This window comes from Eleginops maclovinus, chromosome 2, assembly GCF_036324505.1.
Source record: "Eleginops maclovinus isolate JMC-PN-2008 ecotype Puerto Natales chromosome 2, JC_Emac_rtc_rv5, whole genome shotgun sequence".
NCBI classification, from domain to species: Eukaryota; Metazoa; Chordata; class Actinopteri; order Perciformes; family Eleginopidae; genus Eleginops; species Eleginops maclovinus.
Window position 1 is genome coordinate 10,543,872 of NC_086350.1, and position 26,337 is coordinate 10,570,208.

The 26,337-nt window shown below is 40.9% G+C and overlaps 1 protein-coding gene across 1 annotated transcript; it reads left to right on the forward strand.

Moving 5' to 3' along the window:
* The first annotated feature begins 1,245 nt into the window (after positions 1 to 1,245).
* On the forward strand, positions 1,246 to 26,319 carry LOC134879848 (mucin-2-like). Its single transcript, XM_063906390.1, has 45 exons — positions 1,246 to 1,337; positions 1,484 to 1,739; positions 1,835 to 1,949; positions 2,106 to 2,196; positions 2,291 to 2,418; positions 2,756 to 2,972; positions 3,322 to 3,447; positions 3,533 to 3,647; positions 3,739 to 3,889; positions 3,992 to 4,105; positions 4,199 to 4,268; positions 4,371 to 4,508; positions 5,021 to 5,185; positions 5,467 to 5,561; positions 5,649 to 5,775; positions 6,145 to 6,400; positions 6,940 to 6,992; positions 7,100 to 7,203; positions 7,357 to 7,508; positions 7,607 to 7,745; positions 7,984 to 8,094; positions 8,204 to 8,383; positions 8,700 to 8,936; positions 9,025 to 9,181; positions 10,044 to 10,172; positions 10,334 to 14,207; positions 19,489 to 21,494; positions 21,595 to 21,761; positions 21,852 to 22,026; positions 22,126 to 22,373; positions 22,544 to 22,727; positions 22,816 to 23,026; positions 23,136 to 23,311; positions 23,538 to 23,607; positions 23,801 to 23,901; positions 23,982 to 24,013; positions 24,106 to 24,283; positions 24,393 to 24,497; positions 24,588 to 24,628; positions 24,749 to 24,871; positions 24,996 to 25,094; positions 25,252 to 25,380; positions 25,477 to 25,516; positions 25,700 to 25,823; positions 25,961 to 26,319. Exons 1-45 carry the CDS (start codon positions 1,259 to 1,261, stop codon positions 26,169 to 26,171), a joined length of 11,799 nt encoding a protein of 3,932 aa, XP_063762460.1. The 5' UTR covers positions 1,246 to 1,258; the 3' UTR covers positions 26,172 to 26,319.
* The last annotated feature ends 18 nt before the right edge of the window (positions 26,320 to 26,337 follow it).

The window sequence follows — 26,337 nt, forward strand, 5'->3', positions numbered from 1 at the left end:
CTGGAACGTAGGTTCCCTGGCGGTCGTTCTTTTCTATGTACGACAGCTCTAGTTAGATTCAGGGTCCATATTTGTCTGGTCTCGCTGATGAGGAATGTTGATTATACACTCTGAACTGGTTAAAACCTCGTATTGTAGTAGAGCTCTTCAGAATTGGTTTGGCAACCGCTCTGTCAACTCGCGACTGCAGCAAATGTCTTGCCAATTCTCCCGCCGTAAACTTCTTAATAAGCCTTCAGTGTTTGCCATCAAAGTTCCAGCTCTACATTGTCTTTCTGAGTTTCGTCTCTATTGCTTCAGAAGTTTCCATCACAAATTGTCAACTGGGATTGACGGTATCCTAAAAATGACCTGTGTGGAATTGCTTGGTTTGATTTTGGCTGATAAACATTTGAGGCTTTATATCGCCTAGGAGGTCGGTCTCTAGGGACTCTCTGCTGGTCGATTTTCTCCGGGTGTGCGGCGGGGGCATACATGCCTTTCACACACACACACACACACACACACACACACACACACACACACACACACACACACACACACACACACACACACACACACACACACACACACATACACACCAGACACTCAGAATGGTGTCAATGGTGCTTCAGAAGTTTCCATCACATTTTGTGCTTACTAAAAAAATGTATTATGTTGTGTTGCGCTGTTGACATTTGATCTGTTTTAAGATCAGTAATCCATACCTGCTTATTATGAACTGTGTTGTTTGTTCAATCATATACCGGCATGACACTGGCTATGACGAAGTTTGATCTTAATCCAATAATAAAATAACAATCATGTCATAACACCATTCTCATGCCAAGATATGAAACCTGATAAGTTTTCATCACTTGATTAAAAAGCTGATTTCTACTGAAATGTGTCCCAACTCTGTGTAACTGATGTATTGCCGATTCAAGCCAACATTAAGAGAGTGTATTTACAAGAGATTTAGTTTGATATAATTTAACTACCATACATAGTCAACAAAACTCTTCTATTGCAGCCCATTCCTCTAGGAATTCGTAATCAATGTGCGTATTTGTTCAATCAAGCAATCAGGAGGATGTAGGAATGATTATATTGGACTTGTGTAATGCGTCAGACGTCCATTCAGCACATGTTCCCCATGTCTCCGCAATAAAACTTTGGTCAAAAGGCGTCTACAAAAAACGGCAATCTCAATATATAAGGGCGAGTCAAGTGCAGTCTAACCATTACCTGCTGTGGTGACAGAAATCCGACTGTGACGATGATGAGGTGGAGAAGTGTGGGGTCGTGTTTCCTTTTTTTGTCTGTGGCAAGTGTCATCAACGTGCAAGCCAGACTGGGTAAGATTGTTTTGGATGCTGTTTGGAGGGACCATTCTACTTTTTTATTCATGACATGTATATTGTAAAGCGTATATCGTCTGTAAAATCAGTTTTTCAGCCTTTAGTAACTTTAACTGTTTTCTACACTCAAACATTTTCCCCAGTTCCCAACCATGTGAGCAGCATCTGCAGCACATGGGGCCGGGAGCACTTCAAGACGTTTGACGGAGATGTGTTTCAATTCCCTGGCATGTGTGAGTACAACCTGGCCTCCGACTGCCATGAGTCCTACCAGGAGTTTTCCGTGCACATGAGTCGGAAGGTCAAAGATGGAAACCCTACAGTCAGTCATGTGGTGGTCACCATCAATGACCTTATGTTCTACCTCAGCAAGGACATGGTCATGGTGAATGACATCCCGTGAGTAGAACATCAAATAGCCTTTGAAAGAAACTGGACCACTCTTTTCTATAATACAAGTTCATTATAATAAGAAAAACATCTTTATCTTCCAGTGTTAAACTGCCACACTACAATTCAGGGGTACAAGTGGAAAAAAATGCCGCCTACATCAAGCTCCAATCGAAAGTCGGCCTCACTGTCATGTGGAACAGGGATGATGCAGTCATGGTAAAAACTTAGGAAAAATGTTTGACTGTTTTACAATCCATGCCTGCCAAAGAATCCTTTATGATTTTCTGAGGCAATACAATTAACTGGTGTTTTGTTGCCTTTTTTTAAATTGGGAAAAACCCAAACGTGTCGTAAGCTCTTGCTATGTTTCAGGTGGAACTGGATACTGATTATGCAAACCGTACTTGTGGTCTTTGTGGAGACTTCAATGGAGTTCCTCTCCACAATGAGTTCATTCATCATGGTATTCTATGCTTATTTACTTTATGCATTAACACATTTCCACAATCATCAACTGCATATTTTACATTTGATATTATAACAACAATCATGTGCAGGTCGCAAAATCAGCCCCATTGAGTTCGGCAACAAACAGAAAGTCCACCTTCCAAACGAGGTGTGTGAGGATCCGGATGAAGAGGAGGATGAATCTCTGGAGACTGTGCTGGATTCATGCAGGGAGTTTGTGAGTGTTACAGTAGCAATAGTGATATCTGATTATATAAGCGGTGGAAGAAGCAATCACATCTTGTACTATGATATATCATTTTGGTAATATCTTGTCTGTGAATAATCTGCAATGTGACTAAACTAGTCTAATGAATAAAGTTAGGTAAAAAGTACAATATTTCTCTCTACGTGTTGTAGTGGAAGTACAATGTAGCAGAATATAACTTGAAAACTCAAGTAAAGTACAACAGTCTCAAATGTTTACTATGTACAGTACTTGCTAAATGGAGTTAGTTTTTTCTACGACTGTACATAGGTCATATTTGCTAACGTTGTCTCTTCCTCCCATTTAGCAAACCACCTGTGCCCAGATGCTGCATTCAGAGCCTTGGAGCTCCTGCACCACACGTATTGACCCTGAGCCTTACATCCTGGCCTGTGTGCAGGACATGTGTGGCTGCACCAACAATACAAATGACTTCTGCGTCTGCAGCACACTCTCTGAATTCTCCAGACAGTGTTCCCATGCAGGGGGAACACCTCCCAACTGGAGGACACCTCAGTTCTGCGGTAACGTTTTACAATCGCTTTTTATACTATCTTAACTTTTAATAGGATGGAATGTAACTAAGTACATTTACTAAAATTCTAAACTTAGGAAACAAATATGAGATACTACCTGATTATTTTTGTGCCATACCCAACTGAATTTTGGAGGCGTTATTGTAATTGTGACTCCACTAATGACAGCTAACTGGTTATTTTTTAAAAAAGGTGTTTGTTTCGGTCTGTAGGTGATTTTTATCTAATGCATTTATAGCATGAAAGGATTAAATACATCAGTCTTGATTCCCTTTGAAATGATTCCCACACACTCTCACTTACATCAGTTAATTTCAATCATTTCATTTCTTCACAGCCAAACAGTGCCCATTCAACATGGTGTATGAAGAGAGTGGCTCCCCTTGCATGGATACATGCACACTTCTAGACACAAGCTCTCTGTGTGAGGATCACAAGATCGACGGCTGCTTCTGTCCTCCTGGTTAGTGCCATTAACATGTTTTTATTATCCTTAAAGATTCTAGTCCTAGTCTATAAAATGTTCATGTTACATGTGTCTTCTTCAGGAACTGTGTTTGATGATATTTCCTTGAGAGGGTGTGTTGCTCAATCTGAATGTCAGTGCAAACACAACAAAATCTACAACTCTGGTGAGGTTTACCGACAGGACAGAGAGGAATGGTAAGTGTAAATATTTAATCAACAGGATATTTCATCTTGTTTACCCTAATCTTGTTTTTTATTGTGAAGTAAAATGATTTTTGTTTTTCAGTACATGTGTTGAGGGTAGATGGGCCTGTAAGAGCCTTCAGACTCCTACTACTTGTGCAGTGGAGGAGGGCTCACATGTAACTACCTTTGATGGGAAAACATACACCTTCCATGGGGACTGCTACTACACCCTAGCCAAAGTGGAAAGCAAGGTGAGCTAGCCATAGCTTTGTACATTAAGAAATACAATGCATAATGAGCTGATTTCAATAGTTCCATTTGTAAACTATTATCTTGTTGTATTTATATTTCAGGATAAAGCAAGTCCAAAGTTTACCATCCTGGTTCACTTGGTGCCATGTGCAAATCAAGAGTTTGACACTTGCCTTAAGGGTATCAAAATCCTGCTGAACAATGACAGAAACAATGTGAGTTAAAGTCTGTCAGGAAGAAGACCATACTCATGTATGGATTCAAACCTATACCTGCAACACTCAATTATCAACTCTGTTTATATTCAGGTATTAATGTTCACCTCCGATGGCACAGTGAAGCAGAACATGCAGACAGTCAATTTGCCATACAACTCAGGTGGGTCCGAAACCCTTAAAATAAATGTTATTGTAATTTAACATTTGTGCAAAGACATCAGCAAAAACAATCCAACTCTGTTGTATTTATCTTTATCCAAAGGTGACATCAACATATTCCACGCCTCATCCTTTCACATCATGCTCCAGACAAGTTTCGGGTTGCAAATTCAGATCCAACATGTGCCCGTGATGCAAGTCTATGTCAGCCTTGACCAAAGCTACAGAGCAAAGACTCGTGGTAAGTTGTACATTCACCTTAACATCATAAATGAATAAATGAAATTCCCGCAATACTTGTTGGACAGGTAGTACCTGACATGGAAATATAAACATGACGATGTTTGGTAATACACCTCATTCAATATTTATTAATATTTACACAAAAATATGTATATATTAATGGCTCATTGTCTTTCCACCACCCCTGAATCCCTCCTAAACTAAACAATATGCACAAAATAGGTAAAAACATGAGTTCATGTACTTTGTGGTGATTTGGATTTGTCTTTAAATTCCCTCTTTTTACAAAAAACAAACTCAAAATCTCAAATGTATTACCACACTAATAACCCTCAATTCTTAGTGTATACAATTGTTTTTTTCTTATCTAAATGAGTTGTAATTCAAATACACTACACAAATTCGTAATCATGTACATTATAATCTCATTACAGCAATTTACACCTTACATGTAACTATTTTTTGTTACAGCCAATTGTTTGTTTCTAATAAAATATTCATTTTCTTCAGGTTTATGCGGGAACTACAACATGGTCCTGTCTGATGACATGAAGACTCCTCAGGGGATCGTGGAGGGAACAGCAACCACTTTTACTAACTCGTGGAAGGCTAACTACATGTGTCCAGACAGAGAGGAAAGACTTGAGGACCCTTGCTCCCTCAGTGTGGAAAATGGTAAAAAGCACTGCATGATATTTCATTTTTTGAAAACAAAATAATTAGGGGGTTTGTATTGGGAAGAGTGTAAATGATGTGAGATGTTAACATATGTAATGCATGGCATTTCTAACCCCTACTTTCTCAGTAAACATAAAATTTTCCGATAATAAAAAAAAGATGATTATTGAATACCTCTAAAATTACAATTCAACATACATTTAAAAACAAGTGTCTTTCTCCAGAAGTCACTTTAAGGAAAACTGAATTTTTAATATAAAAGGCTATTGTTTCTGCAGAGTGGTATGCCAAACACTGGTGCGCCTTGCTGCTGAGTCCAGACAGCAGCTTTGCTCAGTGCCGTTCAGTGGTGGATCCTGAGTTGTATTACAAGGTACTGCCAACACTTTCTGTTTGTCTTTCATTAAATTACACTTTGATGGGGATGTTGTCCTCTAAAAGTGCTTTCTGTCTTCTGCAGAGATGTACTTATGCTAGCTGCAACTGTGAGAAGAGTGAGGACTGTCTGTGTGCCGTCTTCTCCTCCTACGCTCGGGCTTGTGCCTCTAAGGGAGTGTTCCTGAAAGACTGGAGAGATAAAGTGTGCGGTAAGGATTTCCTTCATTATTTCATTTAACACCTTCCTTTTCATTAGTCAGTCATATAACTATAAAGTAAGTAGTTAGCCCCCCCTAACATCACAATCAATAATTAATATTAATTTGATTGTTAATTAAACTGTGATTCTTAATGATGACCAAATGTTTTGAAATATTTTGTAAAACTTTAATAACTCATTAATGAATATAATATGCTGGTACATTTTTTACAAATCAGTTGATTCATCTCTAATGATTAATAAACCAGATACTCGTAAATTATTTGTTAACAGTATCATTACTACTGACTATTATAATGATGGTAATAAAGTCTTACCAATCAGAAACAGTAATCCTCTCATCCTGTGCGTAAAACAGACAAATACACCAGGAACTGCCCAGCGACTCAGATCTTCTCTTACCAGCATCAGAGATGCCAGCTGACCTGCAGATCACTTGGCTCAATGCAGCAGAGTTGCACTTCCAACTTCATGCCTGTGGATGGCTGCTCCTGCCCTGACGGCCTCTACCTAAATGAAAATGGCATCTGCATCCCCATGGCAAAATGTCCCTGCTACCATAACGAAGTCTACATCAAGTCAGGAAAGTCGATCAGCATCAAAGATGAGCACTGGTGAGTCAGCTGCCATTTGGTGACATTGGATTTGAACTATCCCAGATAAACACTTATAATACCTACAGTATAAACCCACCAGAGGTTGAGCAAGAACTGAGTGAAGTAACTATTACATTTAGAATAATATATTTGATATGTTTGTATAATAATTGCTGGTGTGTAAATGTTTTTGTTGCAGCTGATAGCAGTGGTGCTCTGTGTATAATGTTGGGTAGCTTGTCCAGGTATAATTAACATCTGATTTATGTATAGATTATAATTCTTGTAATATATATATTTATTCAAATTAGCAAAGTAATTTGTAACTAAAGGTAAACAATTTATGTAGTTGAGGAAATTACGATATTCACATGTGAAGTGAATAGAAGTATAGCGGAAAATGGAAATAAAGTACATCAAAATTGTACTTAGGTACAGTCCTAACATAAATGTACTTGGTTACCTACCAACACTGGATTGAAAAACACACATTGTTCGTTTTCAGGTTCCTTTGTGTTGCATTTCATTTCATTTCATATCCTTGGTGTCTTTTCTAGTGTGTGTAACAATGGAATGCTTCATTGCCATTCTTGGAGAGCCCGCTCAGCAAGTACGTTATATATTTAATTATTTCTTTTTTAACACAAGACAGGTATTTTGGTGATTCTGTTTCTTGTATAGTTGATACTATGTATATTCAATTGTTTTCTGTTACAGCATGCCAATCTCCAAAACAGTTCTTCAATTGCTCTGCTGCTGGCTCAGGACAGCTGGGACTGCACTGTGCTCAAACTTGTTTAAATATGGAAAGCGATGATTGTGTAAGCTCTCAGTCTAAAATATCTATAATTGAATGATGGACACGTTGTTACATTTAAGATGTTTCACTAGTTTCCACAGAGTTTTTAGAGAGTCTTGAACAGTATTATTATTTTTTATCCTTTTCTATCTATGTCGTCTTTCTTTCTTCCCAGGACTCCACAGAGTGTGAATCTGGCTGCCGGTGTCCAGCTGGCCTTCTTGATGATGGCAAAGGTTCCTGTGTGCAAAAAAATCAATGTCCGTGTAAGCACGATGGCCATATTTATACCGCTGGAACACAAATCCCTGAGCAGTGCAACACCTGGTATGACCCCTTTTTTAGATCAGAAATACACTATAGCATTAACATGATTATATTTTACATTTTAAACATTGTATTATATCTTACCATTTCTAATCTAGTACCTGCAAAAGTGGAAGCTGGGTGTGCAGCGAGAAAAAATGCCCACAAACTTGCACTATTTATGGGAGTGGCCACTACAAAACATTTGATCAGCAAACATATGGATTTCATGGAGAATGTGCCTATGTTGCTGTGAAGGTAAACACATGTGAACATGTTTAAAGTCACACATGTATAAATGTCTAACTTTTTTTCTAATCTTTAAGAGTAAAGTTGATATACTTTATGATAATCTTCATTTACGTTAAGATGACTAAAACACGAGTCAAATATGAATCGTATAATCCCACTCTACTGAGAATGAATTATTAGTCCAAGTTTAGGTATAACAAAATTGAAAGAATGTGGATGAATCATTTTATTTTTCTCTTTTAAGAACAAATGTGGCAATAAAACAGTGCAGGACAGCTTTGGGGTCATCACAGAAAATGTACCTTGTGGAACTACAGGCACCACATGCTCAAAAACTATCAGAATCTATCTTGGGGTAAGACATCACACCAACAGCTGATGTTCCCTCTGTGCCTGAAATATTGGACACAATCCAACAACACATTTATTTTGTCAAACTAACAAGAATCTCCTTAACATTACAGCGAACGGAAATTAAACTATCGAAGGGTAAATATGAAGAGTTCAACCTGGGCCTTGGTGATGAGATTCATTACAGAATAAGAAGGGTTGGCTTGTACGTGGTGATAGAATCAGCCATTGGTCTGTCAGTGATGTGGGATGGAAAAACAACTGTTCGCATTATCCTGGAACCACAGCACAGTGTAAGTCACAGAAATTGTTCAACTCAAAATGAACTGTTGGTGGATCACTTGATTACTATAAACAAATTCTGTCCCAAACTTCTTGTTCTATAAAAGCAGTTGATCACTGCAACCTCGATCACTAGAAGTGGTTTTCACATTTTTAACTATCTGAAAATGTATTTTTAACAATTATAAAAATATAAAATAAATAGTTTGTGGAAATAATGCAAGTATCTTAAAGACTGGAAAATATTTGGTCCATGCCAAATTGTTTTATATGGAATAACATTTTTATGGGAAAGAAATCACTCACTTCTTTTGTATGGCTCTACAGGGAAAGGTGTGTGGTCTGTGTGGAGATTTTGATGGTGATGGACAGAACGACTTCACCACCCAGGGTCATCTGGTAGTAAGCAATCCTGAATTTGCCAACAGCTGGAAAGTGTCAAGCCATTGCCCAGATGTGGATATGAATGCTAACCCCTGTGGTGCAAAACCCAATCGACATCACTGGGCAAAAATGATGTGCAGCATTATAACTGGGAATACTTTCAAAAATTGCCACAATAAGGTGTTGACATATTTGTTAATCATTTATATATATTTTTTAAAGTGTGATGATCAAAAACATTTAACTCATTCGTTTTATGACTTAACAGGTTGCTCCCCGTCCATTTTATGACAACTGCGTGAAAGACTCATGTGCCTGCGACTCTGGAGGAGACTGTGAATGTTTCTGCTCAGCAGTCGCAGCTTATGCTCAAGCGTGTAATGAGGCTTCTGTATGTGTTGCATGGAGAACTCCAGAAATCTGTCGTAAGTAAACAGCAATGTGAAATATGCATATCTTCAAACCCTGAGAATAACTCAGGTTTCACAGCTTTTCTGGTGCTTCGAAGCTGAGACCTGATTCAATGATTTATGTACATGATGCCTAATAACTTTCCGAGTTACCTAAAACTAAATTCAATCTTTAGGCCTAAAAGAAATATAATGTGAGATCATATCACATTGACTTTATGTCTGAGGTATTTTTCATCAAAAGTCCCCTATTATGCAAAATGCATCCAGATTTGCTTCGGTTATGATGTCATATTGGAAATGTGGGCTGGCTTTACATTGAACTCCTGGCAACATACCGCCCACGTGACAACGTATTGTCCACAATATACAGTCAGCAAACTGAATCCCCTCCGCAGCATCTCTGTTTGTGTGTGTATTCAGCAGGATGTCTGCAGGAGGGACTTTGTCACATATATAATACATATAATGTCTCTGTTCTAGTGGTAAACACTGAGAAGTGATTCAGAAATAATCCTTGATGTGGTTTTGAACATAATATGGGGTTTATTCACAGCAGCGTTTAGCTGAGTTTCACCGTTAGAAACATCTCTCTTCAGAGAGAGATCATGCAGGTGCTCCAAAGTTGCGTGGCCAGTTTCAGGTCCGCTCAAATTTAAAGCGACAGTCACAGAATCAGCACTTCAGGAACAGGGCTGAAACAGTGGGGTAGGAGGCATTGCTACAATGCGTGATCTGTTTGGTATTTTGAGCAAAACACTTCACAGACATGTTTTGTATAGATGTTGCCGTACAACATATTGTTAAAATATAGCACGAGATAAATAAGCTTTTACTTTGTTTAAAACATAACCTTTTTTGTATCGTTTCTTCCTAGCTGTCTATTGTGATTACTACAACAACCCAGGTGAATGCAAGTGGCACTACCATCCTTGCCACACACCTTGCTACAAGACCTGTTTGAATCCAGAAGAAAGTTGCAGCAAACTTTTACCCAACCTGGAAGGTGAGAGGTTAACTCAAACTTTCTCACCTTAATGTGATGGTTAAAATCTGAAATGTAGACAAAGTCCTCTTCAGTTTCAATTAGAATAAAGAACTATTTCAATAACAATAATTATCATTTACAAAACCAATGTATTACATTTAATGTTGTAATTTGTACAGGCTGCTACCCTTTATGCCCAGAAGATAAGCCGATATATGATGAGGAAACCGGGTTGTGTGTGGAGGAATGTGCAGGTTGCTTTTTCAACAACACTAGATACGAGGAAGAAGAAGTTATTTTCAATGCCACTGACAATATGGGAATGTGCTATTATGCAATATGCAGGAATGCAACAGTGATATTTGAAAATAAAACTTGCATTGACACAACTACAACTGTCCCAACAACAACAATTGCCATCACAACACCTGTTACGACACCAAACGAACCTCCTACAACAACCACAGAATATACAACCCCACAAACTCAAACTACTACAACAAATGAAACAACAAGCACTACCTCAACATCTATAACCCCATCAAATGAACCCACTACACCTTGTATTAAAACATGTGAGTGGTCAGAGTGGTATGATGTGCATACCCCAGTGAAGGACAAAAGTGACTGGGAAACGTATGAAAACATAACAAATAGTGGTATACAAATGTGTGAAAAACACACAGAAATTGATTGTAGAGCAGCAGATAATCCTGAGATGAACTTCGATGACTTTGTTGATCAAACTGGCCAAAAGGTTTCTTGTGATAAAGATGTTGGTTTAATATGTAGGAAAGAAGACCAGATTGAACGCCCGTGGAAATGCTTCAACTATAAGATCAGAGTATGTTGTGAAGTAGAGACATGTGTAACTTCAACCCCATCAACTTCAACGCCCACTACTAACCGACCAACTGAACCTACTACTACAGCTGAAACACCAACCACAACCACCGAATCTACAACCCCAAAAACTCATCCTACAACTACAACAATTGAAACACCAACACCAATCACCGAATCCACAACTCAGCCAACTGAACCCACTACTACAGCTGAAACACAATCTACAACCACAGTATCTACAACACCACCGACAGCTGAAACCCCAACCACTAAACCTACCACTACAACAATTGAAACACCAACACCAACAACAGAATCTACAACCCCAATTACTGAACCTACCACCACAACTGAAACACCAACAACAACCACAGAATCTACAACCCCACCCACTGAACCCACTACTACAGCTGAAACACAATCTACAACCACAGAATCTACAACCCCACCGACAGCTGAAACTCCAACCACAGAATCTAACACGCCAACTACTAAACCTACCACCACAACTGAAACACCAACAACAACCACAGCATCTACAACCCCACCAACTGAACCTACAACTACAACAATTGAAACACCAACACCAACCACAGAATCTACAACCCCACCACCTAAACCTACCACTACAACAATTGAAACGCCAACAGCAACCACAGCATCTACAGCCCCACCAACAAAACCTACTACTACAGCTGAAACACCAACCACAACCACAGAGTCTACAACCCCACCACCTAAACCTACCACTACCACAATTGAAACACCAACCACAGAATCTACAACCCTACCACCTAAACCTACCACTACAACAATTGAAACGCCAACACCAACCACATCATCTACAACCCCACCAACAAAACCTACTACTACAGCTGAAACACCAACCACAACCACAGAGTCTACAACCCCACCACCTAAACCTACCACTACCACAATTGAAACACCAACCACAGAATCTACAACCCTACCACCTAAACCTACCACTACAACAATTGAAACGCCAACACCAACCACAGCATCTACAACCCCACCAACAAAACCTACTACTACAGCTGAAACACCAACCACAACCACAGAGTCTACAACCCCACCAACTAAACCTACCAGTACAACAATTGAAACACCAACACCAACCACAGAATCTACAACCCCACCACCTAAACCTACCACTACAACAATTGAAACGCCAACAGCAACCACAGCATCTATAACTCTGCCAACTGAACCCACTACTACAGCTGAAACACAATCTACAACCACAGAATCTACAACCCCACCGATAGCTGAAACTCCAACCACAGAATCTAACACGCCAACTACTAAACCCACCACCACAACTGAAACACCAACAACAATCACAGCATCTACAACCCCACCAACTGAACCTACAACTACTACAATTGAAACACCAACACCAACCACAGAATCTACAACCCCACCACCTAAACCTACCACTACAACAATTGAAACGCCAACAGCAACCACAGCATCTACAACCCCACCAACAAAACCTACTACTACAGCTGAAACACCAACAGCAACCACAGCATCTACAACCCCACCAACTAAACCTACTACTACAGCTGAAACACCAACCACAACCACAGAGTCTACAATCCCACCAACTAAACCTACCACTACAACAACTGAAACACCAACACCAACCACAGAATCTACAACCCCACCACCTAAACCTACAGCTACAACAATTGAAACGCCAACAGCAACCACAGAATCTATAACTCCGCCAACTGAACCCACTACTACAGCTGAAACACAATCTACAACCACAGAATCTACAACCCCACCGACAGCTGAAACTCCAACCACAGAATCTAACACGCCAACTACTAAACCCACCACCACAACTGAAACACCAACAACAATCACAGCATCTACAACCCCACCAACTGAACCTACAACTACAACAATTGAAACACCAACACCAACCACAGAATCTACAACCCCACCACCTAAACCTACCACTACAACAATTGAAACGCCAACAGCAACCACAGCATCTACAACCCCACCAACAAAACCTACTACTACAGCTGAAACACCAACAGCAACCACAGCATCTACAACCCCACCAACTAAACCTACTACTACAGCTGAAAAACCAACCACAACCACAGAGTCTACAATCCCACCAACTAAACCTACCACTACAACAACTGAAACACCAACACCAACCACAGAATCTACAACCACACCACCTAAACCTACAGCTACAACAATTGAAACGCCAACAGCAACCACAGCATCTATAACTCCGCCAACTGAACCCACTACTACAGCTGAAACACAATCTACAACCACAGAATCTACAACCCCACCGACAGCTGAGACTCCAACCACAGAATCTAACACGCCAACTACTAAACCCACCACCACAACTGAAACACCAACAACAATCACAGCATCTACAACCCCACCAACTGAACCTACAACTACAACAATTGAAACACCAACACCAACCACAGAATCTACAACCCCACCACCTAAACCTACCACTACAACAATTGAAACGCCAACAGCAACCACAGCATCTACAACCCCACCAACAAAACCTACTACTACAGCTGAAACACCAACAGCAACCACAGCATCTACAACCCCACCAACAAAACCTACTACTACAGCTGAAACACCAACCACAACCACAGAGTCTACAATCCCACCAACTAAACCTACCACTACAACAACTGAAACACCAACACCAACCACAGAATCTACAACCCCACCACCTAAACCTACCACTACAACAATTGAAATGCCAACAGCAACCACAGCATCTATAACTCCGCCAACTGAACCCACTACTACAGCTGAAACACAATCTACAACCACAGAATCTACAACCCCACCGACAGCTGAAACTCCAACCACAGAATCTAAAACGCCAACTACTAAACCTACCACCACAACTGAAACACCAACAACAATCACAGCATCTACAACCCTACCAACTGAACCTACAACCACAACAATTGAAACACCAACACCAACCACAGAATCTACAACCCCACCACCTAAACCTACCACTACAACAATTGAAACGCCAACAGCAACCACAGCATCTACAACCCCACCAACAAAACCTACTACTACCACCGCTGAAACACCAACAGCAACCACAGCATCTACAACCCCACCAACAAAACCTACTACTACAGCTGAAACACCAACCACAACCACAGAGTCTACAACCCCACCAACTAAACCTACCACTACAACAACTGAAACACCAACACCAACCACAGAATCTACAACCCCACCACCTAAACCTACCACTACAACAATTGAAACGCCAACAGCAACCACAGCATCTATAACTCCGCCAACTGAACCCACTACTACAGCTGAAACACAATCTACAACCACACAATCTACAACCCCACCGACAGCTGAAACTCCAACCACAGAATCTAACACGCCAACTACTAAACCTACCACCACAACTGAAACACCAACAACAATCACAGCATCTACAACCCCACCAACTGAACCTACAACTACAACAATTGAAACACCAACACCAACCACAGAATCTACAACCCCACCACCTAAACCTACCACTACAACAATTGAAACGCCAACAGCAACCACAGCATCTACAGCCCCACCAACAAAACCTACTACTACAGCTGAAACACCAACCACAACCACAGAATCTACAACCCCACCACCTAAACCTACCACTACAACAATTGAAACGCCAACAACAACCACAGAATCTACAACCCCACAAACTCAAACTACTACAACAAATGAAACAACAAGCACTACCTCAACATCTATAACCCCATCAAATGAACCCACTACACCTTGTATTAACACATGTGAGTGGTCAGAGTGGTATGATGTGCATAACCCAGTAAAGGACAAAAGTGACTGGGAAACGTATGAAAACATAACAAATAGTGGTATACAAATGTGTGAAAAACACACAGAAATTGATTGTAGAGCAGCAGATAATCCTGACAAGAACTTCAATGACTTTGTTGATGAAACTGGCCAAAAGGTTTCTTGTGATAAAGATGTCGGTTTAATATGTAGGAAAGAAGACCAGATTGAACGCCCGTGGAAATGTTTCAACTATAAGATCAGAGTATGTTGTGAAGTAGAGACATGTGTAACTTCAACCCCAACCGCTAAACCTACCACCACAACTGAACCACCAACGACAAGCACCGAATCTACAACCCCACCAAATGAACCTACAACTACAACAATTGAAACGCCAACAGCAACCACAGCATCTACTACTCTGCCAACTAAACCCACTACTTCAGCTGAAACACCAACAACAAAATCTACAACCCCACCGACAGCTGAAACCCCAACCACTGAAAATACAACCCCGACATCAAAACCTAGTACTACAGCTGAAACACCAACCACAACCACAGAATCTACAACCCCACCACCTAAACCTACCACTACAACAATTGAAACATCAACACCAACAACAGAATCTACAAGCCCACCAACAGCTGAAACCCTAACAACAGAATCTACAACCCCACCAACAAGACCTACCACCACAACTGAAACACCAACAACAACCACAGAATCTACAACCCCACCAACTAAACCTACAACCACAATTGAAACACCAACCACAGAATCTACAACCCTACCAACACAAACTCCCACCACAACTGAAACACCAACAACAACCACAGAGTCTACAACCCCACCCCCTAAACCTACCACTACAACAATTGAAAAGCCAACAGCAACCACAGCATCTACAACCCCACCAACAAAACCTACTACTACAGCTGAAACACCAACCACAACCACAGAATCTACAACCCTACCACCTAAACCTACCACTACCACAATTGAAACACCAACCACAGCATCTACAACCCCACCAACAAAACCTACAACTACAACAATTGAAACACCAACACCAACCACAGAATCTACAACCCCACCCCCTAAACCTACCACTACAACAATTGAAAAGCCAACAGCAACCACAGCATCTGCAACCCCACCAACAAAACCTACTACTACAGCTGAAACACCAACTACAACCACAGAGTCTACAACCCCACCAACAAAACCTACTACTACAGCTGAAACACCAACCACAACCACAGAGTCTACAACCCCACCAACTAAACCTACAACTACAACAATTGAAACACCAACACCAACCACAGAATCTACAACCCCACCCCCTAAACCTACCACTACAACAATTGAAAAGCCAACAGCAACCACAGCATCTACAACCCCACCAACAAAACCTACTACTACAGCTGAAACACCAACTACAACCACAGAGTCTACAACCCCACCAACAAAACCTACTACTACAGCTGAAACACCAACCACAACCACTGAATCTACAACCCCACCACCTAAACCTACCACTACCACAATTGAAACACCAACCACAGAATCTACAACCTTACCACCTAAACCTACCACTACAGCTGAAACACCAACCACAACCACTGAATCTACAACCCCACCACCTAAACCTACCACTACCACAATTGAAACACCAACCACAGAATCTACAACCTTACCACCTAAACCTACCACTACAGCTGAAACACCAACCACAACCACTGAATCTACAACCCCACCACCTAAACCTACCACGACAACAATTGAAACACCAACAGCAACCACAGCATCTACAACCCCACCACCTAAACCTACCACTACCACAATTGAAACACCAACCACAGAATCTACAACCCTACCACCTAAACCTACCACTACAACAATTGAAACGCCAACACCAACCACAGCATCTACAACCCCACCACCTAAACCTACCACTACCACAATTGAAACACCAACCACAGCATCTACAACCCCACCAACAAAACCTACTACTACAGCTGAAACACCAACTACAACCACAGAGTCTACAACCCCACCAACAAAACCTACTACTACAGCTGAAACACCAACCACAACCACTGAATCTACAACCCCACCACCTAAACCTACCACTACAACAATTGAAACACCAACCACAGAATCTACAACCCTACCACCTAAACCTACCACGACAACAATTGAAACACCAACAGCAACCACAGAGTCTACAACCCCACCACCTAAACCTACCACTACCACAATTGAAACACCAACCACAGAATCTACAACCCTACCACCTAAACCTACCACTACAACAATTGAAACGCCAACACCAACCACAGCATCTACAGCCCCACCAACAAAACCTACTACTACAGCTGAAACACCAACCACAACCACAGAATCTACAACCCTACCACCTAAACCTACCACTACTACAGCTGAAACACCAACCACAACCACAGAATCTACAACCCCACCGACTGAACCTACAACTACAACAATTGAAGCACCAACCACAGAATCTACAACCCCACCACCTAAACCTACCACCACAACAGTTGAAACGCCAACAGCAACCACAGCATCTACAACCCCACCAACAAAACCTACTACAACAACTGAAACACCAACCACAACCACAGAATCTACAACCCCACCACCTAAATCTACCACTACCACAATTGAAACACCAACCACAGAATCTACAACCCTACCACCTAAACCTACCACTACAACAATTGAAACGCCAACACCAACCTCAGCATCTACAACCCCACCAACAAAACCTACTACTACAGCTGAAACACCAACCACAACCACAGAGTCTACAACCCCACCAACTAAACCTACCACTACAACAATTGAAACGCCAACAGCAACCACAGCATCTACAACCCCACCAACAAAACCTACTACTACAGCTGAAACACCAACCACAACCACAGAATCTACAAACCCACCACCTAAACCTACCACTACCACAATTGAAACACCAACCACAGAATCTACAACCCTACCACCTAAACCTACCACTACAACAATTGAAACGCCAACACCAACCACAGCATCTACAACCCCATCAACAAAACCTACTACTACAGCTGAAACACCAACCACAACCACAGAGTCTACAACCCCACCAACTAAACCTACCACTACAACAATTGAAACACCAACACCAACCACAGAATCTACAACCCCACCACCTAAACCTACCACTACAACAATTGAAACGCCAACAGCAACCACATCATCTATAACTCCGCCAACTGAACCCACTACTACAGCTGAAACACAATCTACAACCACAGAATCTACAACCCCAACGACAGCTGAAACTCCAACCACAGAATCTAACATGCCAACTACTCAACCTACCACCACAACTAAAACACCAACAACAATCACAGCATCTACAACCCCACCAACTGAACCTACAACTACAACAATTGAAACACCAACACCAACCACAGAATCTACAACCCCACCACCTAAACCTACCACTACAACAATTGAAACGCCAACAGCAACCACAGCATCTACAACCCCGCCAACAAAACCTACTACTACAGCTGAAACACCAACCACAACCACAGAGTCTACAACCCCACCACCTAAACCTACCACTACCACAATTGAAAAACCAACCACAGAATCTACAACCCTACCACCTAAACCTACCACTACTACAGCTGAAACACCAACCACAACCACAGAGTCTACAACCCCACCAACTAAACCTACCACTACAACAATTGAAACACCAACACCAACCACAGAATCTACAACCCCACCACCTACACCTACCACTACAACAATTGAAACGCCAACCGCAACCACAGCATCTATAATTCTGCCAACTGAACCCACTACTACAGCTGAAACACAATCTACAACCACAGAATCTACAACCCCACCGATGGCTGAAACTCCAACCACAGAATCTAACACGCCAACTACTAAACCCACCACCACAACTGAAACACCAACAACAATCACAGCATCTACAACCCCACCAACTGAACCTACAACTACAACAATTGAAACACCAACACCAACCACAGAATCTACAACCCCACCACCTAAACCTACCACTACAACAATTGAAACGCCAACAGCAACCACAGCATCTACAACCCCACCAACAAAACCTACTACTACAGCTGAAACACCAACAGCAACCACAGCATCTACAACCCCACCAACAAAACCTACTACTACAGCTGAATCACCAACCACAACCACAGAATCTACAATCCCACCAACTAAACCTACCACTACAACAACTGAAACACCAACACCAACCACAGAATCTACAACCCCACCACCTAAACCTACCACTACAACAATTGAAACGCCAACAGCAACCACAGCATCTACAACCCCACCAACAAAACCTACTACTACAGCTGAAACACCAACAGCAACCACAGCATCTACAACCCCACCAACAAAACCTACTACTACAGCTGAATCACCAACCACAACCACAGAATCTACAATCCCACCAACTAAACCTACCACTACAACAACTGAAACACCAACACCAACCACAGAATCTACAACCCCACCACCTAAACCTACCACTACAACAATTGAAACGCCAACAGCAACCACAGAATCTATAACTCCGCCAACTGAACCCACTACTACAGCTGAAACACAATCTACAACCACAGAATCTACAACCCCACCAACAGCTGAAACTCCAACCACAGAATCTAACACGCCAACTACTAAACCTACCACCACAACTGAAACACCGACAACAATCACAGCATCTACAACCCCACCAACTGAACCTACAACTACAACAATTGAAACACCAACACCAACCACAGAATCTACAACCCCACCACCTAAACCTACTACTACAGCTGAAACACCAACCACAACCACAGAGTCTACAACCCCACCAATTAAACCTACCACTACAACAATTGAAACGCCAACAGCAACCACAGCATCTACAGCCCCACCAACAAAACCTACTACTACAGCTGAATCACCAACCACAACCACATCATCTACAACCCCACCACCTAAACTTACCACTACAACAATTGAAACGCCAACAGCAACCACAGCATCTACAACCCCACCAACAAAACCTACTACTACAGCTGAAACACCAACCACAACCACAGAGTCTACAACCCCACCACCTAAACCTACCACTGCCACAATTGAAACACCAACCACAGAATCTACAACCCTACCACCTAAACCTACCACTACAACAATTGAAACGCCAACACCAACCACAGCATCTACAACCCCACCAACAAAACCTACTACTACAGCTGAAACACCAACCACAACCACAGCAGTCTACAACCCCACCAACTGAACCTACAACTACAACAATTGAAACACCAACACCAACCACAGAATCTACAACCCCACCACCTAAACCTACCACTACAACAATTGAAACGCCAACAGCAACCACAGCATCTATAACTCTGCCAACTGAACCCACTACTACAGCTGAAACACAATCTACAACCACAGAATCTACAACCCCACCGACAGCTGAAACTCCAACCACAGAATCTAACACGCCAACTACTAAACCCACCACCACAACTGAAACACCAACAACAATCACAGCATCTACAACCCCACCAACTGAACCTACAACTACAACAATTGAAACACCAACACCAACCACAGAATCTATAACCCCACCACCTAAACCTACTACTACAGCTGAAACACCTACAGCAACCACAGCATCTACAACCCCACCAACAAAACCTACTACTACAGCTGAAACACCAACCACAACCACAGAATCTACAATCCCACCAACTAAACCTACAACTACAACAACTGAAACACCAACACCAACCACAGAATCTACAACCCCACCACCTAAACCTACCACTACAACAATTGAAACGCCAACAGCAACCACAGCATCTATAACTCCGCCAACTGAACCCACTACTACAGCTGAAACACAATCTACAACCACAGAATCTACAACCCCACCGACAGCTGAAACTCCAACCACAGAATCTAAAACGCCAACTACGAAACTTACGACCACAACTGAAACACCAACAACAATCACAGCATCTACAACCCCACCAACTGAACCTACAACTACAACAATTGAAACACCAACACCAACCACAGAATCTACAACCCCACCACCTAAACCTACCACTACAACAATTGAAACGCCAACAGCAACCACAGCATCTACAACCCCACCAATTGAACCTACTACTACAGCTGAAACACCAACCACAACCACAGAGTCTACAATCCCACCAACTAAACCTACCACTACAACAACTGAAACACCAACACCAACCACAGAATCTACAACCCCACCACCTAAACCTACAACTACAACAATTGAAACGCCAACCGCAACCACAGCATCTACAACCCCACCAACAAAACCTACTACTACAGCTGAAACACCAACCACAACCACAGAGTCTACAACTCCACCAACTGAACCCACTACTACAACTACTGAAGAGTCTACTGTTTCTACAACATCGTGGAGTCCTGTCACTGAACCAACTTCATCAACATTAGTCCCATCAACTGACCACCTAATCACTGCAACTACAGAATGTTTCTGTATAGTTAATGGAACGCATTATAGGCCAGGTAAAGAAAAAGTACAACTATACTTTCTTTGAGTTTTCAAATGGTTATTGTACGGGTTTCCACAGTTTAGTCAATTCTTTATCTTTTTTCCCAAATTTAGGGGATGTCATACCAGGCATGGAACACATTGGATTGAATGTATGTCTCAAAATGATATGTTCCGATGTTTGTGAGATTCGCAAAGAGCCTGTCATTTGTCCAACCACAACCATGCCTACCACCACACCCACACCTTCTGTGCCTACCTGCCCTGAATGGAATGTAACAGTAAGAAACTTAAAATATCTTGCACATTAAAATCTATACTTGCATTTATTGCACAATACTGATTTAAATACTTTTTCCTCCTTCCATCAGCAAAATGTGACTTTCTTATTATGCAACTGCACTATGGCTAAATGCATTGAGAACAACACCATTGAAATTGTTCCATATGAATGTCCACCTATTGAGATGATCACTTGTGCCAATGGAAAGAAACCAGTTCTTGTGGATGATGAATACAAATGCTGCAAGCGTTACGTTTGTGACTGTAAGCCATTCTTTAGTTCAAGGATTAATATACTAACAGGTTTCTTTTCTGTTTTAAATTAATTCAACTTTTGAACGGTATTTTTTTTTTTCTTTTCAGGTGTATGTGAAGGCTGGGGAGATCCTCATTACATCACATTTGATGGATTATACTACAGTTATCAAGGAAACTGTACTTACGTTTTGATGGAAGAGATTCTCCCAAAACATCATTTGAACATTTACATTGACAATGTCTATTGTGATCCCTCTGAAGATGTTTCTTGTCCGCGATCAATAATTATATCATTCCGATCCGAAGTTGTCACACTTATTAATCATAACCTTCTTGGAGCAGCGCAGCTGGAGGTAAAACAATATATAGATATATATGCATATTATGATTTTGGTTCTTAAACACCAACCAGAATAGTAGATTACTGTAAAATAGATGCAATTGCAATGATGAATCCTTAGTCACAGTTGATAGAGAATATTTATTTTGGTACTGTATAGTTGACTCCATTTTCTCCTTGTAGGCTCGGAAAAATGGGAAACGTCTGAAACTACCTTATTCACAATATGGTGTTAAGATCCTGGATTCTGGCATCAACTTGGTTCTGGAAATCCCTCACCTTAAAGTTGTCATTACATTTGGAATAACTGGCTTTAGTGTCAGCCTTCCATATACTGACTTTGGCAGCAACACACAGGGGCATTGTGGTAAGAACATACTTCTCTTCAGTGCACATAATAATAATTTATTTGTTTGTAAACTGTAATATTAAGTTTTTTGCCACTCTACCATCAGGCACATGCAATAATAACCAGGCTGATGACTGCAAGTTGCCTGGAGGTCAGCTGCTGGAAAATTGTGCCGTGATGGCCGACTTTTGGCCTGCAAAACACATTGAACAGCCTGATTGCCTCATACCATCTGTACCACCCACCAATAAACCTGAACCTCCACCAACTTTAACTCCCTGCAAGCCAGACTCCATATGTCACCTGCTTAAGAGCAGGTAGCCGTTTTCCAATATCAATTGTAAAGTTCACATTCATCCTCATTCATTTCACACATTGTATTTAAAACACCATTTTGAGGTTTCTGCGTGTGTTTTACTTTCACAGACTCTTTGAAGCGTGCCATCCATTTGTCTCTCCTGACAACTTCTACCAAGGTTGTATTTTTGACAGCTGCCATGTTTCCAACCCAGTAGTGGAGTGCACAAGTCTGCAAACTTATGCTGCTGCCTGTGCTCAGGCTGGGGTTTGCCTGCACTGGAGAAACCACACCACTTTGTGTGGTAAGCAACTCCTCATCATTTTTATTGTAAATTCTGGGATCAGAAGAATCAAAGAAGGCAGCACCTTCTTATTATATTTGTTGCATCTAGCACAACTTGAACAGCCTGTTGTACATTTGATTATATAGTTAGGGGTGTTGCGATAAACTGGTATTGATGCTTTTTTTCAAATGTATTTATTAAGTATTTAAAAACAACTATTAAAAGATTCTGTTTTGACTCATAGCAAGTGGCTGCCCTTCAAACAAGGTTTACAAGCCATGTGGTCCTGCAGAACAGTCAACCTGTGAAGACAAGTAAGTCGAATCCAAAAGTTCATTTTAAAGTACTCTGCACATTAGTTTGAGATGAACATAATAATGGATGGTAGCAATATCTATTTGTTGTGAACGACATAATGGCAATATACAGTGTTTTAAATTGTTTACGTTTTAGAGATCCAAAACAAATGGAGCAAACTAAATGTTCTATCTTGATTTAATATTACAGTCCTAATGAATCAAGAATGAACTTCACTACTGAGGGTTGCTTTTGTCCTGATGGAATGAAACTCTTTAACAAGGACTCTGGCATATGTGTTGAAAAGTGTGGTAAGTTTGTTGCATATTCTGAAATCTTACTGTTGAGCAGAATCTATTGTATTAATCATAAAGTGAACATTTTCCAACAGGATGTCTTGATCCTGAGGGAAATCCTCGTGAGGTGTGTCTTGTATTCATTTTCATTTGAAATCCCAAACAAAGTTATTTACCTGCAAAAGACAATTAAATCACAACTTTGTTTCATTCTTCAAGTTCAATGAGCGGTTTGATTACAAATGCCAAACTTGCATCTGTAACGAGTACACCAAGAGTATCGCTTGCAAGCCTAAAGAGTGCCCAACTGCACCGGTAACAAACTGCACTGGTCCCGGGTTTGTCATGGTCGATACCACTAATCCATCAGACCACTGCTGTTCTGCCTTTGTTTGTCGTAAGTCACGTTGCATCAATGCATGTTTCTACTCCATTTGGAAATTTGACCTATTGATATTGATTCATGGCTATTAACTGTTTTCTTTTACCGTTTATCTTCTCCACAGAATGTAACAGCAACACTTGCCCAACTACAAACCTGAACTGCCCTATAGGATATATTCCAGTTGTCAGTGTTCCTGAGGGAAAATGCTGTCCAGAACGTATATGTGGTGAGCTCATTATTTCTTAATAATTTTAATGTTATATAAAAGCTAAAGATGATTGTAACAATGCCATGTAATTTGTCTTGCTTTTTTTAGAACCAAAAAGAGTATGTGTACACAAAGACACTGAATACCAGGTAAATAAGAAATGCAAATATCTAATGATTGTATATACAGGCTATATATACTGTATATATATAAAGATTTGTTAGTATACCGCACATTTATATACTGCACATTTCTTCTTTGTTTGCTAGCCTGGCTCTGCAGTTCCTGCAGCACCATGCCAGAATTGTCGCTGTACCAATGAGCTGGACCCCAATTCTGATCTATTCAAGATAACATGTGAATATCAGAAATGTAAAACAGACTGTCACTTGGTAGGTGAAATGACACTTATTTTACACATACACACAATACATTTAATACAAAAGTTATTTTTCTCATTATGTTTTTTGTAAGAGTGAACTGGACTTGGCAACTTAAATTCACCATTTCCCTTAGGGATATGAATATCTGGAAACTGATTCAGATGAATGCTGTGGAAAATGTGTACAGACACACTGTATCGTCAGTCTTAACGAAACTAAGAAGCTCTTGAAGGTAAATTGGACAATCTCTTCTGACTACTACCTCACATCATAATGATTAAGAAGTACCTTGTTTTTTATTTCTGTCCATAATCCGGCTTCGTCGTGTGTTTTTGTGTGTATGTGTTTGTGTTTGTGTTTGTGTGTACATCTTTCTCCCTGCTCTTCAGGCAGGAGACAGCTGGTCAGCACCTGAGAATAAGTGTCAGCATTACACCTGTGTTGAGCTTGGTGATACTTTAACGATGTTCAAGTCCCACATTGTTTGCCCACCATTTCAACAGAGCAACTGCCAGCCTGTAAATATCCTTTATCAATTTCAACTGATGACACTGAATTGTCTGTGTTTTTAAGACCATATGTTAAAACAAATAATGTCCTTTTTTTCTCTGCAGGGCACCATTCAGACTGCAGCAGATGGCTGTTGTAAAATTTGTGAGTGTGACATTTTCTTTATTCTTAGACAGAAAGTAGTTCACACTGTTGCCTTAAAAAGGAAATGTTTGACTTAGCAATTGTTCAATCATCTTGAAAATAATAATGACAATGGTAGGTTTTATAATGCAGACATGATGGTCTTCTAAGGAACATGGTTATAATTGTGTTTCTGTTAAAAAGGTGTGGAGAGGGAGAAGGCCTGCAAGACAGTTTCCATGAAGACAGTTGTTATGCACAAGGGCTGTCAGTCATACAATGAGGTAGAGATGCCATATTGTGAAGGAACCTGCAACACTTACACCAAGTAAGGATGATATTACTAATATTTCTCTTTCCTCTAAACAGTGACAAATCCATTAGGTTTTGGACACTTTTAAAATGTTTAGACATGGTTTGTGCAGGTTTTAAGTTCATTAATCAACCTATCTTTGCTATCTTTAGGTACTCTAAAGAAGCAGCAGCTATGCAGCATTCTTGCTCCTGCTGTAAGGAGACCCGCTCCAGCAATCGCACCGTTGACCTGCACTGCTTGAATGGAGATGTGGTTCCCTACACGTACATCCATGTGGAAGAGTGTGGCTGCGGCCACACAGATTGCACCACAGCGGCTGCACAACCTGCTCGCAGGAGGCGAAGCTCCACACTGGTGTGAAAAAGCCATCAGTCATCATATTAATGGATGTGGAATGTAAATGATTTTTTTCCCGATACTGTCTTAACAATCATTGTATTTCTTTCAAAGCAATTGCCTTTGTAGAGAAAATATTTGTCAATTAATGTAATAAAAGTTTGCAACTCTATTTATGTCTCATTTACTC